General features: G+C 38.8%; 1 protein-coding gene across 7 annotated transcripts in view; it reads left to right on the top strand.

Annotated features, from left to right (window-relative positions):
• Srpk2 (SRSF protein kinase 2) overlaps positions 1-14,398 on the top strand; it is a 188,952-nt gene that overhangs the window by 131,658 nt on the left and 42,896 nt on the right. For all 7 annotated transcript variants that reach the window (XM_036180373.1, XM_036180371.1, XM_036180368.1 and 4 more), the window contains exons 4-7: positions 7,705-7,813; positions 9,151-9,238; positions 9,939-10,026; positions 14,110-14,216. In XM_036180373.1, coding sequence (XP_036036266.1) covers positions 7,705-7,813; positions 9,151-9,238; positions 9,939-10,026; positions 14,110-14,216 — 392 coding nt within the window. The remainder of the gene's footprint in view (positions 1-7,704; positions 7,814-9,150; positions 9,239-9,938; positions 10,027-14,109; positions 14,217-14,398) is intronic.

The following is a 14,398-nucleotide window of genomic DNA, read 5'->3' as shown; positions in this document are numbered from 1 at the left end:
TCTGCCTTCCAAGTGCTGAGATTAAAGGCACATGCCACTAAGACCAGCTAATTTTAGCTTATATTTTAAAGGAGAGGCACACCCTCCGCTTGTCATTTTACATAACAAAGCAATCCTTCCTCTCTCCATGTCTATCTTACTTGTTCTTAGGGGTTTTTTTATATGTCTGTCTTTCATGGTCCAAGTACTATGTACAAGGTGCTGAGGATAATGTTTCCATAGAAAGCCTGTGACCTTTCTCCTAAGAGTTTATCATCTCTTGGGAAACAAAAGGGAGAAATAACAGAACATAAGATGGTTTTATTGGAGGGGGTGGGGATGGGGGAGATAAGAAAAGCACAGAAAAAGAACCTCATCCCACCCAGGAAAGTCCGAAAATGCTTCTTAGATGTATGCTTTCATGAGTTTACCATGAGGAGAAAGAACTGGTATTCATATCCTAATACTTCACATACTTAGGAAATTTTACAAATAACTATATAATACAGTGGGCAGGCAGATGGAGCAGTTATACCATTGAAATAATACTAAGTCATTTAAGGATTAATAGAGAGCTGTACAATTTGAGAAAATAATTGTTTTTGGGTTACTTAGTCATCAAAGCAAGAAAGGCAGTATAGTTTTAAGACTGTTTTCATAAGATGAAAAACTAGCAGTTTTTGTATGACAAAAAGATTTTATTTTGCCAAAGGTAGTAAGAACTAAGACATTTCTTTTGAGTTGTTTACCCTGCTGTAGGCATAAAGACTTGACAGATTACTGTTTTATATAGGTGTTTCCAGAAGATATGAGATTCCTGGATCAGGGGCAAAGGACTTTACTCACAGCTACTCTTCATGTTCATGGTGATACTCCTGGCCTCTCAGAACTAAGCCAGTAGTGTGGAGGCAGGCAGCATAATACTGTATGCACAGTGAGTTTCTGCTACATACGACAGACCCAAGCTTAGGGATCTTAATGTTTTAAACAATACTACAGCATCTCATTAGTAGAGACAGTCCTGTCCTGGTGGCAGTCATCTTGTTCAGTTCTCCAGAGGATCGTGTCTGTTTTCATACTTGTTCACTGGAGAAACCCTGGAAACAGACCAGAACATGGGCCTCACCATCTGTTTAGAAAATGTGCACAAGTGAAACCATACACTCTTGATTGGCTAGAGTGTTGCTGCTATTATCATATTGAATAACAGTGGCGAAAGGCAGGCATTCTCAACTTGTTTCTAATCATAGGGGGAAGCATGCAGTCTTTCAGAATTAAGTGTGATTGATACCTGCTAATTTTTAAAATGCATTTTCTGTCTGTATTTTGTTCAGAATTGTCATTAGAAATTTATGGTTGGTGTTTGTGGTGGTTTGAACGAGAGTGGCCTTCATATTTGAATATTTGGTTCCTAGTTGGTGAACTGCTTAATAAGGGTTGAGAGGTGTGGCCTTGCTAGAGGAGACATGTCACTGGGAGTGGGCTTTGATGTTTCAAAAGCCCAGGCCAGGCTCAGTCTCCTGCTGTCTGCCTCCTGCCTATAAATCAAGGTGTAAGTAAGCTCTTAGCTACTATGCCTGCCTGCCTGCCTGCCTGCTGACATGTTCCCTGCTATGATGGTCATAGACTAACCCTCTGAAACTGTAAGCAAGCCTTCCAATAAATACTTTATTCTATAGGTTGTTTTGGTCATTGGTGTCTATTTACAGCAGTGGAGCAGTGTTGTAATTTTTTTCTGTGTCTGTTGAACCTATTATAATTTTTATATTTTGAAAAAATATGATGAATAGTAAACTAAGTTTGCATTTCTGCAATAAACTTTTATGCATTTCTTGATTCCATTTCTTGAAATAATGGCTGCATTTCAAACTTCCATTATGGTCAGTACTTTTCATATATGCCATTACCTATCTTTGGAGTTAAAGAAATACTGATGAGATTGAATGTATTTTCTCTTTTGTGCTTTTTAGAAAGTTTGAATAGAACTGGTAGCATTTCTTATATAACGTTTAGAAAAATGTACCATGCTTTTTTTTTCTTCTTCTTCTTCTTTTAAAAAAGACAAGTTCTTGCTATATAGCACAGACCAGCCTTAAACTGATCTTCCTACATCCTCTTTCCACGTTCTGGGATTGCAGCATGAGCCCCCAGCCACTGTGTACTTTTTATGATAATATGTTTAATGAACACAACTTAAAAACTAAATTTGGGATTATTGAAGTATGAGGGTTTTTGTTGTTGTTGTTGAAATTTTAGTGGTATGTGTCCCTTTCATTTATGTGTTTATACTCCCTTATTGTCCTTTTAACATCTGTAGAGTACTTGGTGAGTTCAGCTGTACCGTTTCTTTATGTTGAAAACTTATGTTTGTTCCCTTCTTTTTTTGTTTCTCCTTATTAACCCGGTCAAAAATCTATTACTTTTATTTTCTCAAAGGACTATTTTTGGTTTTAGTGGGTTTTTTTAAATTGTTTTTTTTACTTTATAGATTCTAGCTCATATTGACTTCTTTCTGTGGTTTACTTTAGGCTAATTTTCTAGTTTCTTTGGATGGAGATTGGTTTTCATCTTCAATACAGGCATATAATACTAAAGATTCTTGTGCTCTGCTTTAACAGCATTTCAGATTTATGTGTCATGCTTTGGTTTCTATCTTTATTTTTCTTTTTAAAAGTATTAATTTATTCTTATTTTATGTATATTGATATTTTGCCTGTGTGAGTGTGTCAGATATTGGAGTTACAGACAGTTGTGAACTGCTATGTGGGTGCTGGGGATTGAACCTGGGTCTTCTGGAAGAACAGTCAGTGCTCATAACCAGAGCCATCTCTCCAGCCCCTTTCCCTCCTTCCTTCCTTCCTTCTTCCTTCCTTTCTTCCTCTTCTTCCTTCTTTCTCCTCCTCCTTCCTCCTCCTTCCTCCTCCTATTTCTTCTTCCTTCTTCCTTCTTCCTCCTCCCTCCTCCTCCTCCCTCCTTCCTCCCTCCTCCTCCTCCCTCCTTCCTCCCTCCTCCTCCTCCTGTTCCTCCTCCTCCTTCTTTCTTCTTCAATACCAGGTTTCGTTCTGAAGACTAGGCTGGTCTGTAATTCAGTATGTAGCAGAAACTGGCTTGAACTATTGTAGTACCTCCTGCCTCAGCCTCCTGACTGCTGGGCATGAGTGTCCCACACCTGATTGTGTGTGTGTGTGTGTGTGTGTGTGTGTGTGTGTGTGTGTGTGTGTGTGTTTTGTTGTTTTTCTTTGAGATGGTCTTTCTATGTATCCCTGGCTGCCCTGAAACTGGCTTTGTGGACTAGGCTAGCCTTGACCTTTCTGTGAATGAGCCTTCTGTTTCTGCTTTCCATGTGCTACCATTGTAATCATGAGCCGCAATGCCTGACTTCTTCCAAATGTTTTCTTTAAATTATGTATTGGTTTGGAAGTTTTTATTTAGCTTTCATTTTGGGGGCTCCCCCCACTTCCCACCCCCACCCCCCACCCCAGATAGTGTTTGTGAAGCAGTCCTGGCTGTCCTGGAACTCACTCTGTAGACCAGGCTGGGCTCAGACTCACAGAGATCTGCCTGCTTCTTCTTACCAAGTGTTAGGATCAGAGGCGTGCTACCACCACCCAGCTTTTTTGGGCATTAAAAAAGCATTTTAAACTACTTGTTGGTTCCTAACTTAATACCATTTGGTCTGAGGATCTTGTTTATGTGACTGGAATCCTGTTGTTTTTATTGAAATGTGGATTATGACCCAGTGTATTGTCTCTTGACAAATAGTCTGTATGCCCTTGAGAGTATTACTGAATGTATTCTATAATATCCACCAAGTCTCAGGTTGGTCCATAATGTGTTCAAATCTTCATGTCCTTATCAATTTCTGACATATTTCATCTATTTTTGGTGTTGGGTGAAGTTTTGAGTCTGACACAGAGTTTGTTATCTTGTGCTGTTTCTTTTTCCCTGTTAGTCCAACCTCCCCTTTCTTTTCTTTTAGAGATTTATTTATTTTATGTGTACGGGAGTTTTGCTTATGTGTATGTCTTTTTACCACATGTGTCTGGTGCCCAAGGATATCAGAAGAGAGCTTGAGAACCTCTAGAACTAGGATTACAGGCAGATGTGAGCCACCATGTAAGTGCTGTGAATTGAGACTGGGTCCTCTAGAAGAGCATCCAGTTCTCTTAACTGCTGAGCCTTCTAACCAGATCCTGTCCCTCCTTTAAGACTTGAATGTTAGTGATGATTCTATAATATTTCTTTAGTCTTTTAAAAGCTTTCAGCATAAAGAAATCTCACAATCAGAAAATAGAGAAATTATCAGTTTAAAAGGAAATAATGCTGATGCTGTTTTAGGTAGGAGATAAAGAGAATTTGCTGAAAATCCAGACTATTTTTTATCATGGATTTCTGAACTTTTGATTGGCTTCTATAAATAGATATGGGTTTGTTGTTGTCGTTTTTTTTTGTTGTTGTTGTTTTGTTTTTTGTTTTTTTTTGCTAGGCAGGGGGGAAGGGAATTGTCTTTGGAGTCTTGTCAGCAGTATACATAGAAGTTTTGTAGTCTCTTAGGTGCCATAGAGGGAGAGGAGGAGAAGAAGCTACAATAATGAAATTAATGATTACTTAGCAGTTCATTCTTGTTCCCTTTTATTTATAATTTAACCTTGTGGTGATATTGTGTTCCCCAAAATATTGTGCACCCTAATAAACTTTGGGTCAGAGAACCGACTAGCCACTAGACAGACATAGAGGCTAGAAAATGGTGGCACTAATACCTTTAATCCTAGCCTTCTGGAGGCAGAGATCCATCCTGATCTCTGTGAATTCAAGGCCACACTAGAAACAGCCAGGCATGGTTACTCACACTTTTAATCCCAGGAAGTGATGGCAGAAAGCACAAAGGTATCTAAGGTATGAGGACCAGGAACTTAGAACTGGTTAAGCTTTTTTGCTTTTGAGCAACAGTTCAGCTGAGATTCATTTTAGATGATGACTCAGAAGCTTCCAGTCTGAGAAAACAGGATCAGCTGAGGAATTGGCGAGGTGAGGTTAGCTGTGGCTTGTTCTGCTTCTCTGATCTTCCAGCATTCACACCCCAATACCTGGCTCCAGGTTTTTTGGTTTTTTGTTTTTATTTTTGTTTTTGTTTTTGAGCTGAGGATCAAACCCAGGGCCTTATGCTTGCTAGGCCCTGAGCTCTACCACTGAGCTAAATCCCCAACCCCAGGTTTGTTTTTATTAATAAGACCTTTTAAGATTCGTGCTACATATCCTAAATTTTGTTTTTTATTTAAGAAAAAAAGAAAAACTTCTATAGCTGATCCTAGTTAAAAGGCTGAGAAATAGTAAGACAAAAGCATCTAAATGTGTGATTTTAGTTACTGTGATAATGAAATATAGATTGTCATTCAAACCTTTAAGTCCTTGACCCTTTCTAGAACTTTTCTCATGCCAAGAGCTTGGCTGTGCATAGAACCATTATCTTGCATTCCTTTTTTTTTTTTTTTTTTTCCGTTTTCTCCCCACTTGGATGAATCAGCAAAAGTAACTCCAGAGAGAGAGAGAAAGCCTTTAACTGATCTTAGTATTCCTCGAATGCTGACAGTGTGACAGACCTGGCCTGGCTAACATGCAAGAGGCGGAAGATAGTCACTGGAGTGTCCTTCTTTTAATTCCCTGGTGCCAGTTGTGTCATTGTGGACCTATTGTGGGGTCTTCTTATCTTTCAGCAGCATAGTAGATTCAGGAGATACCCTGATAGTCAGGATTTCCCTTTGTGGAAATTAAGTGAAAAGACAGTCAGCAAAAAGAGCCTGATTTCTGAAGAAATCAAGGAGACTATACAGATTATTGATCTGAATTATATATTATGTTATCTGTTTAGAAAAATGGGAATTGTTTTATATTGTTAAGTTTTTCTCTTTATTTAAAAAAAATCACTTCTGTGCTGTTCTTGTATTGTTGATGTATTTTTTAAGAGATACTTTAACTGTCAGTGTGCTTCCAAGAGTGTAGACTCAGGGCCCATAGAGAACAAGAGCTGTGGTACATGTATGAGATTACAGTGGAGATGGTCTCCTTCCAGTTTTGCTCACATTTACACGATCTGGCTATGTGAGTGAACTTGAATCTAGAACATATACTAGTGGTAGAGTTGCTTTGTCAGTACAATTATTTTTAAATCTAGAGATGTAAGCATTAGCAATAATATGCACTTAAGTAGCATAGAATTTTAAATTAAACCACTCATTGTTCCTTTGTACTAAGGCCTGGATAATGAATTTATATCCATGTTTTTCCATGGCTAACCTCTTATCCTCCTAGAGCAATTTTTAGATCTCATAAAAATGATACCATAATACTGCTCTTTAGCCTATTTTACTTAAGATGTAAGGTAAAGCTGGCATAGTTGTACCTGCTTTAACCCCAGCACTCAGGAGGCAGAGGCAGTAGATCTCTGAGTTTGAGGCCAGCCTGGTCTACAGAGTGAGTTCTGAGCCAATAGTGCTACATACCTTGTCTCAGGAAGGAGGGAGGGAGGAAGGAAAGCAGGAAGGAAGGAAGAAAGGAAGGAAGGCAGGAAGGAAGGAAGGAAGGAAGGCAGGAAGGAAGGAAGGCAGGAAGGGAGGAAGGCAGGAAGGCAAGAAGGCAGGAAGGAAGGAAGGAAGGAAGGAAGGAAGGAAGGAAGGCAGGAAGGAAGGAAGGAAGGAAGGAAGGAAGGCAGGAAGGGAGGAAGGCAGGAAGGCAAGAAGGCAGGAAGGAAGGAAGGCAGGAAGGAAGGAAGGAAGGAAGGCAGGAAGGGAGGAAGGAAGGAAGGCAGGCAGGAAGGAAGGAAGGAAGGAAGGAAGGCAGGAAGGGAGGAAGGCAGGAAGGCAAGAAGGAAGGAAGGAAGGCAGGCAGGAAGGAAGGAAGGAAGGAAGGAAGGAAGGGAGGAAGGCAAGAAGGAAGGCAGGCAGGAAGGAAGGAAGGAAGGCAGGCAGGAAGGCAAGAAGGAAGGCAGGCAGGCAGGCAGGAAGGAAGGAAGGCAGGAAGGCAGGCAGAAGGCAAAGTGCTCTTATTGTGGTTGTTTGCACCAGAAGCCAATGCGTCATCCTCACCTCCCTTGACAGTACCTTACACAGGGTACCTGCTATTTCTCTTCATTTTAAATGTGTTGTGGCAGAGTTGGAGGTTGGAGGAAGGGTACTGAGAGAAACAGGACTAGTTGGGAAGTAAATTAAGATGTATATTACACAATTCCTTACACATAAACCAAGTATGCGGAAGTATGTAGAGGTGAAAATCTAGCTCAGCTGCTTTCCTGTATGCATAGGGAAATTTGAACTTATTAAGAACAGTATTTCATTGTCAAGCTGATGTACCCATATGTGCACTTCTTGACTTAAACTGTTTATTGCCTTTTCAAATTTTACTAAAAAAGCAAACAAAAAACCTAATGAGAATTCATAGGATATTTTTCTACTTATAAAAGGGTAATCTTAGCTGGGCAGTAGTAGCGCTCATCTTTAATCCCAGCACTCAGGAGGCAGAGGCAGGCAGATCTCTATGAGTTTGAGGTCAGCCTAGTCTATAGAGTGAATTCCAGGACAGACAGGGCTGCACAGAGAAACCCTGTCAATGCCCCCCACCCCCCAAAAAATAGTAATCTTGAAACATACATTTTAAACATTTTAATCTGATTGTTAATGAGATGCATTTCTGTTTTCGTGAGATGTTCAATTTTCTTTTTTCCTCTTTCAGGTGGCTATCATCCCGTGAAAATTGGAGACCTCTTCAATGGTCGATACCATGTCATTAGGAAGCTAGGATGGGGGCACTTTTCTACTGTCTGGCTGTGCTGGGATATGCAGTAAGTATTCCTTGTCATTATGTGCTCTTCAGTTATGTCTAAAGACGATGTATCAAGGCTCATCCTACCCTGTTGTATGTAGCAGGTTGGGTGCTGCAGCAGAGGGCCCTGCAGCCTACCAAACTAGTTCCCTTCACCCTAATTTTTCATTCCTTTGTGTGTGTGTATCTATCTATCTTTCTTTCTTTCTTTCTTTCTTTCTTTCTTTCTTTCTATCTATCATCTATCTATAGAGAGAGAGAGAAAGAAAGAGTGAGTTTGTTTGTTTTTTGTTTTTGTTTTTTGAGACAGAGTTTCTCTCTGTAGCTTTGCACCTTTCCTGGAACTCACTTGGTAGCCCAGACTGGCCTCGAACTCACAGAGATCCACCTGGCTCTGCCTCTTGAGTGCTGGGATTAAAGACGTGCGCCTCCACACCCCCCACCCCCCTGCTGCTTATATTTTTTAAAATGCTAATTTAGCTTTGTTTATGATCTTGTTTTTTGAGATGACTTTTCATCAGAGCTGTGTACTTTTCTGTTCATATCAAAAAATACAAATTGAAAATGTATAGACCTGTCAATTCAATATTTTGTGAGATTATTTAAAAGCCACATTCCATAAGAAACATCATTGTTGCTCAACACATATATTCTTGTATAATTGTGTTTGTGTACTTGCACATACAGGAATTGAAACAAATGTTTTGAGTGTCTGTGTTAGGTGACCGTTTTCTTGTCTACTCTATATTAAGTATAATTAAAACAACAAAACATGAGTTATTGTTTTAAGCTATGCACCCTCTGTTTGTCTCATCCAAATTCAAAAAATGCTATTTTTAATTAAGAAATTATTAACTGTATATATGTGTGCATGATGTATGTGGTATGTAATAGTACATTTGCCACAGCATGAAGACAACTTTGTGGAGTCATTCTTTTCTACCTTTACATAGGTCCTGGGGATCAAATTCAGTTTGCCATACTTGCCTGCAAATGCCTTTACCTGCTGAGCCATCTGTATGGTCCCCCAAATACTGCCTGACTGCTTGCCTATTTGTGTGTGTGTGGGTATATGTATGTATGTTTTTTGAGACAGGGTTTCTCAGTGTTGTCTTTGGTTGTCCTGGAACTCTATCTGTAGACCAAGCTGGACTTGAACTCAGCGATAGATCTACATGTTTCTGCCTCTGAGTGCTGGGATTAAAGGTGTGTGTCATCATGCCTGGCATCTAAAATACTATTTTAAAACAAGTTATTGAAAGTTTAAATTGTCTACTAATAGGCTACATCTCACTATAACAATCACTTCTTTTGCTGATAATGTAAATAACTATGCTTTTTCTTCTTCTTCTAAAGAGGGAAAAGATTTGTTGCAATGAAAGTTGTAAAAAGTGCCCAGCATTATACAGAGACAGCCTTGGATGAAATCAAATTGCTCAAATGTGTAAGTAATCAATAAATATGAATGATCTAAAACAAGTGAATGACTAACCAGTGCTTTTACTCTGTGATCTCTGTATTATAACACATTTTTTTGCTTTTGCTTTTTAAAAAGTGTTATTTCAGGTGCCTGTAGACTTTTTAATTGTTGCTGTGCCCCTCTATATAAGGTCTGTAGGATCATTTAAAGTTACTAAGTATGTACCTCTCTTACTCTGGTTGACTGGAGATTTTTCTGGGTGATACTAATTTAAAATAGATTTTTTTTAATAAGTTCAAATCTAAGTCTTTTACTTGGAAAAAAAAACCTCCATTTTTTATTATTATTATCTAAAATTTATTTAACAGTGTGTGCATGTGCTCGCCCATGGAATCAGAGATGTTGGCTCCTAATGGAGCTGTAGTTATAGCCTGCCCAGGTACTAGACATGGCTGCTGGGAAATGAACTCAGGTCTTCTGGAAGAGCAATATACATTCTTAGCTGTGGAGCCAATCTTTCCAGCCCCAACCTCCATTTTAAACTTCTTTAGTGGTTGGACATGGTGGTGCACACTTGTAATTCCAGCACTCAGGAAGCTGAGACGGAGGATTGAGGAGAAATAGGCTAGTTTGGGCTGATAACCAGCATTTCATTTGGGAGAACCAAAAATGAAAATAAAAAATACCAATTCCTTTGTTCTTTTACTTGTTTTACTTTATATAGGTTCGAGAAAGTGACCCAAGTGACCCAAACAAAGACATGGTAGTCCAGCTAATTGATGACTTCAAGATTTCAGGCATGAACGGGATACGTATCCTTTACTTTGTGATCTCTGAGTTATAACACATTTTTTGTTTTCTCGTTTTAAAAATAGGGTTATTTCAGGTACCTGTAAACTTTTCATTGCTGCTGTGCCCCCTTTGTCATTGTAAAGTTTTTAAATATGCACCTTTCTTGGTATGGTTGGCTAAAGATTTGATTTATTTTGCTTATTTTTTAGATTCTTTTGGATATATTAGCATCTTAGAAATGTAAAAAAATACTGACTTGATTTTGGAATGAAGTCAATTATTGGTTTTTTTAAAGTTAGTGTTTACTTAATTATATAAAATTAGAGATTTCATCATTTTTGTAGATGTATGTAATGTACTTATATTGTTTTCATTCTCTTATGACTATCCTCTTATCTTGTTCTCCCAACCTTTATTTTGGTTATCTATATAAAATATTATTGCCTTTTTAAATGTAATTGTAGTTATTTCCCCATCTACCATTGCAAAGAAACATCCAGCATTTTCTTGTTACAGCCCCTTGCATGCCTCGTGATTATTAGTGCATGTGATGGCTAAGCTTTTCTGGCTTCTTTCAGATCTTTCATATCCTACTTGGAGCAGATCCAACATTTATCGTCATATTTGACCTTCTAAAACTCCAGAAACCTTATGTCAAGGCCTTAAGTCTCAGTTAAAGCCTAAGAATGACGTCCAGTGCCTGCACCTCCTCTATCATGATCTTTCGGAGGAAGAAAACTCCTATTGGAACAGGTCTTTCTTTGTATTTTTCCTAAAAATTCAAAACCCAACATTGTAGTTCATGGCTGTAATTGCTGCACTCTGAGGCTGAGGCAGAAGGCTCAAGAGTGCACAGTCAACTTTATTAATAGCAAGCTTTAGGCCAGCCTGGGTTACAGGAGACATTGTCTCAACAAACAAACCCAAACCTGTAAAACAAACAATTTTACTCTGGGATACTGGGAAGTACAAAACCCCACTGATGTTATCTCAGCAGTTGCCTACAGATGGTTCCTGGTAGCTGATAAGTTAATTCACTGAGTGCCGGCTTGTCCATGTGAGCCTTTCTGTTTAGGTCAGGGCAGCTATTCATTGATTGTTAAACTTGTAGAGCTTTTCCTGAGAGGGAAAAGGAAGATTCTTTAGAGAAAATAACAATCCGATTGCACACACACACACCTCCTTTTACTATTAACTAAAGTGCTAAGAAGCTATCATGGTCTACATGTGTCAATACTTTGAGCAGATTTGGTCTTATTTTGGAAACCCTAGGGTTTGTCCCTGTATTTGCCATTAACTTTAGATTTTAGTTCCTATTTTTTGTAATAAGATTGGGAAGTAAAACTACATCTTTTCAGTCTGTAGTGTACAAGTTCTTCAACAGAACAGAAACATTTATAACTTGTTCACTAAAAATATTTATATTGTTAGCTATCATGGCTATATGGTGAATCCAGATATTATAAAAATTAGTAAGTAAATAATTTTGTGATAGTAACTCCAACAGAAGCAATGAACCAAATATTCTCAGAGGGTTTCAGAACTACGTAAAAATCTCTTGTGAATATCATTAATGTGTATGATCTATTTGCTGACTTACAGTTTAGAGCAGTGATTCTCAACTTGCCTAATGCTGCAACTCTTTAATTCAGTTCCTCATGTTGTGGTGACCCCCCCCCCCAAATGATTTTCATTGCTACTTTGTAACTGTAGCTGTTATGAATCATAATGTAAATATCTGATATGCAACCTCAAAGGGATTGAGAATCACAGGTTTGAGAGAGAACCACTGGTTTAGAGGTCAGTGATTAGGCTAGAGCTTCTGGGTTTGTTTTTGTTGCTATTTGTTTTGTTTTCTTTTTCAAGACAGGGTTTCTCTGTGTAACAGCCCTGGCTATCCTAGAACTCACTCTGTAGACCAGGCTGGTCTCAAACTCACAGAGATCTGCCTGCCTCTGCCTTTAGGATGAAAGATGTGCTCCACCACTGCCCCACATAGAGCTTTTTTTGAAAAATCAACTGACTGGGCCTGGAAAGATGGCTTGGCAGTTAAGAGAACTGGCTCCTCTTTTAGAGAGCCCATGTTTGACTCCCAGGATCCCCATGGCAGAGCATAACTGTCTGTGACTCTTGAGTCACTGAAGCTCTGATGCTCTCTTCTGGCTTCTATGGACACTAAGAACACACGTGGTGCAGAGACATACATGTAGGCAGAACAGTCATATACATAAAATAATCTTAACGAATAAATGCTAAAAATATCAGTTAAAAAATGCACTGACCACCTACTCTAATTGAATTAGTCAACTCCACGGTCAGTAAGTATCTTTGAAAAGTTAGGTAGAGCCAGGCAGTGGTGGCACATGCCTTTAATCTCAGCACTTGGGAGGCAGAAGCAGGTGAATCTCTGTGATCTCAAGGGGAAAAAGAAATAAAGTGGTGGACTTCAATCCTTGCACTTGGAGGTAGAGGCATGTGGATCTCTGAGTTTGAGGCCAGCCTGGTTAGTTTATACAACGAGTTCCAGACCAGTCAGAGCTATATAGTGAGACCTTGCCTCAAAAAGAAATGTTAATTAATCAGTTAATCCACTGCCTTCACACAACTAGACTAAGTACAATGTGGCTAGGCTTTTTAAAAGATGGTTGCATTTCATTACTGGAAAAGAAAACAAAAATGAGCAGCACACATTTCTAATAAATGTGGGCTTTTGTTTAAAAAATTCATTTTTTTGTTTAAAAAATGCATTTTTGCATAGAATAATATTCCAATAATATGTATATGCACCACATTTTCTTTATCAATTAATACAGTAGACATGTAGGTCATTTCTATATCTTCACTGCCCATGGGAGTGCTATAGTGTATTGATGCGTGTTTACGATCTTGATTTCAGTTTGAGTGCTTGCTTGTGTGGCTTTAAATGCAGCAGCTGCTGCTGTTGTTGTTTTACCCTTTTGGGGGGCCCACCATCCAGCCTCCAAATAAATCACATAGGCTTAGTCTTATTTATGAATGCCTGGCCTTAGCTTGGCCTAGTTTCTAGCCAGCTTTATTTAACTTAAATTATCCTGTCTTTCTTTTGCCTCTGGGATTTTCCTGTTCTCTTACTTCTGTAAATCTTACTCTTACTCCATGGCTTGCTTTGTAGCTAGATGGCTGACTCCTGATGTCCTCCTCCTTCTCTGGCTGCACGATCCCTCAGCCTAGATATATTCTCTCTGCCTGCCAGCCCTGCCTATCCTTTTTCCTGCCTCCTATTGGCCAGTTCTTCATTAGACCATCAGGCACAGTTTTACACAGGCACAGCATCACAGCTTCACAGGGTTAAACAAATGCAACATAAACAAAAGTAACACACCTTAAAATAATATTCCATAACAGATAGTAAGGTTCTCATAATTATACCCTGACCCCAAATTCACCAACTGTACACTGAAATATAGTATCTCATATTGCCCAGGCTGGTCTTGAAATCACTGTGTAGCGAGGATAATCTTAAACTTCTGACACTCCTGCCTTTACCTCCCAAGTACTGGGATTACATGTGTGTGTCATCTAGCATAGCTGAAAGCTATTGATGGGGGAAAAAAGATTAGTAAGAAATCTTCAGTATATTTGACAAATTTCTATTTTATAATTTTTTATATGTCGTCTATCAAGTAGAAATTTATGTAAGCAAGTAAGATTCTTCAAGTTCTTACTTTATTCCACCTTTGCTCCTGAGAGGGTTCATTCCTGTCTATTTTCCTTAGGCAGAGCTGAAAGGAAAAAGGGTGTCACAACGTAGGTCTGAATCATGCATGCTCCTTGTCTCTGTTTTAGAAGTGAGTGGAATTATCTATTTCCTGAGGTAGTCTGCTATACACATTGAATAATGTATAGTATATGATAATCAATAATGTATAGTATATGATAATCTTCAGTGGAAAAAAATCAGATCTTGTGTATGTAGGGAAGAAACAGCAACTGATCACCTTGATAGTCTTAATATGGTATTTTATTAGGAAAGTAATGTTTTGTAAGAGATTCAATGAAAATGCTTTTAGTGAATGTCTGCCTTCAGGAAGTGCATCCTCAGTTGCTCCTTAACCTCATCTCAGATGTCTGCATGGTCTTTGAAGTACTTGGACACCATCTTCTCAAATGGATCATCAAATCCAACTATCAAGGCCTCCCAGTACGTTGTGTGAAGAGTATCATTCGACAGGTGAGGCTTCAGAAAGCAGCCCCACTCTTGTAGTGAGTAGCCCCACCCTAGCAGCCAGTTTGGTTGCCTTTCAACATGCATTTTAGTTTTTAATGAAGGGATTAATGAATTAGCAACATTTGAACTACTATCAGATGTTTGTCTGTTTTTTTTAATTTAATGTCATGCATTCAGTGTTGTAA

The sequence above is a fragment of the Onychomys torridus genome, chromosome 3 (genome assembly GCF_903995425.1).
Source record: "Onychomys torridus chromosome 3, mOncTor1.1, whole genome shotgun sequence".
Taxonomy (NCBI): Eukaryota; Metazoa; Chordata; class Mammalia; order Rodentia; family Cricetidae; genus Onychomys; species Onychomys torridus.
This window is presented reverse-complemented; position numbering and strand designations above follow the sequence as displayed.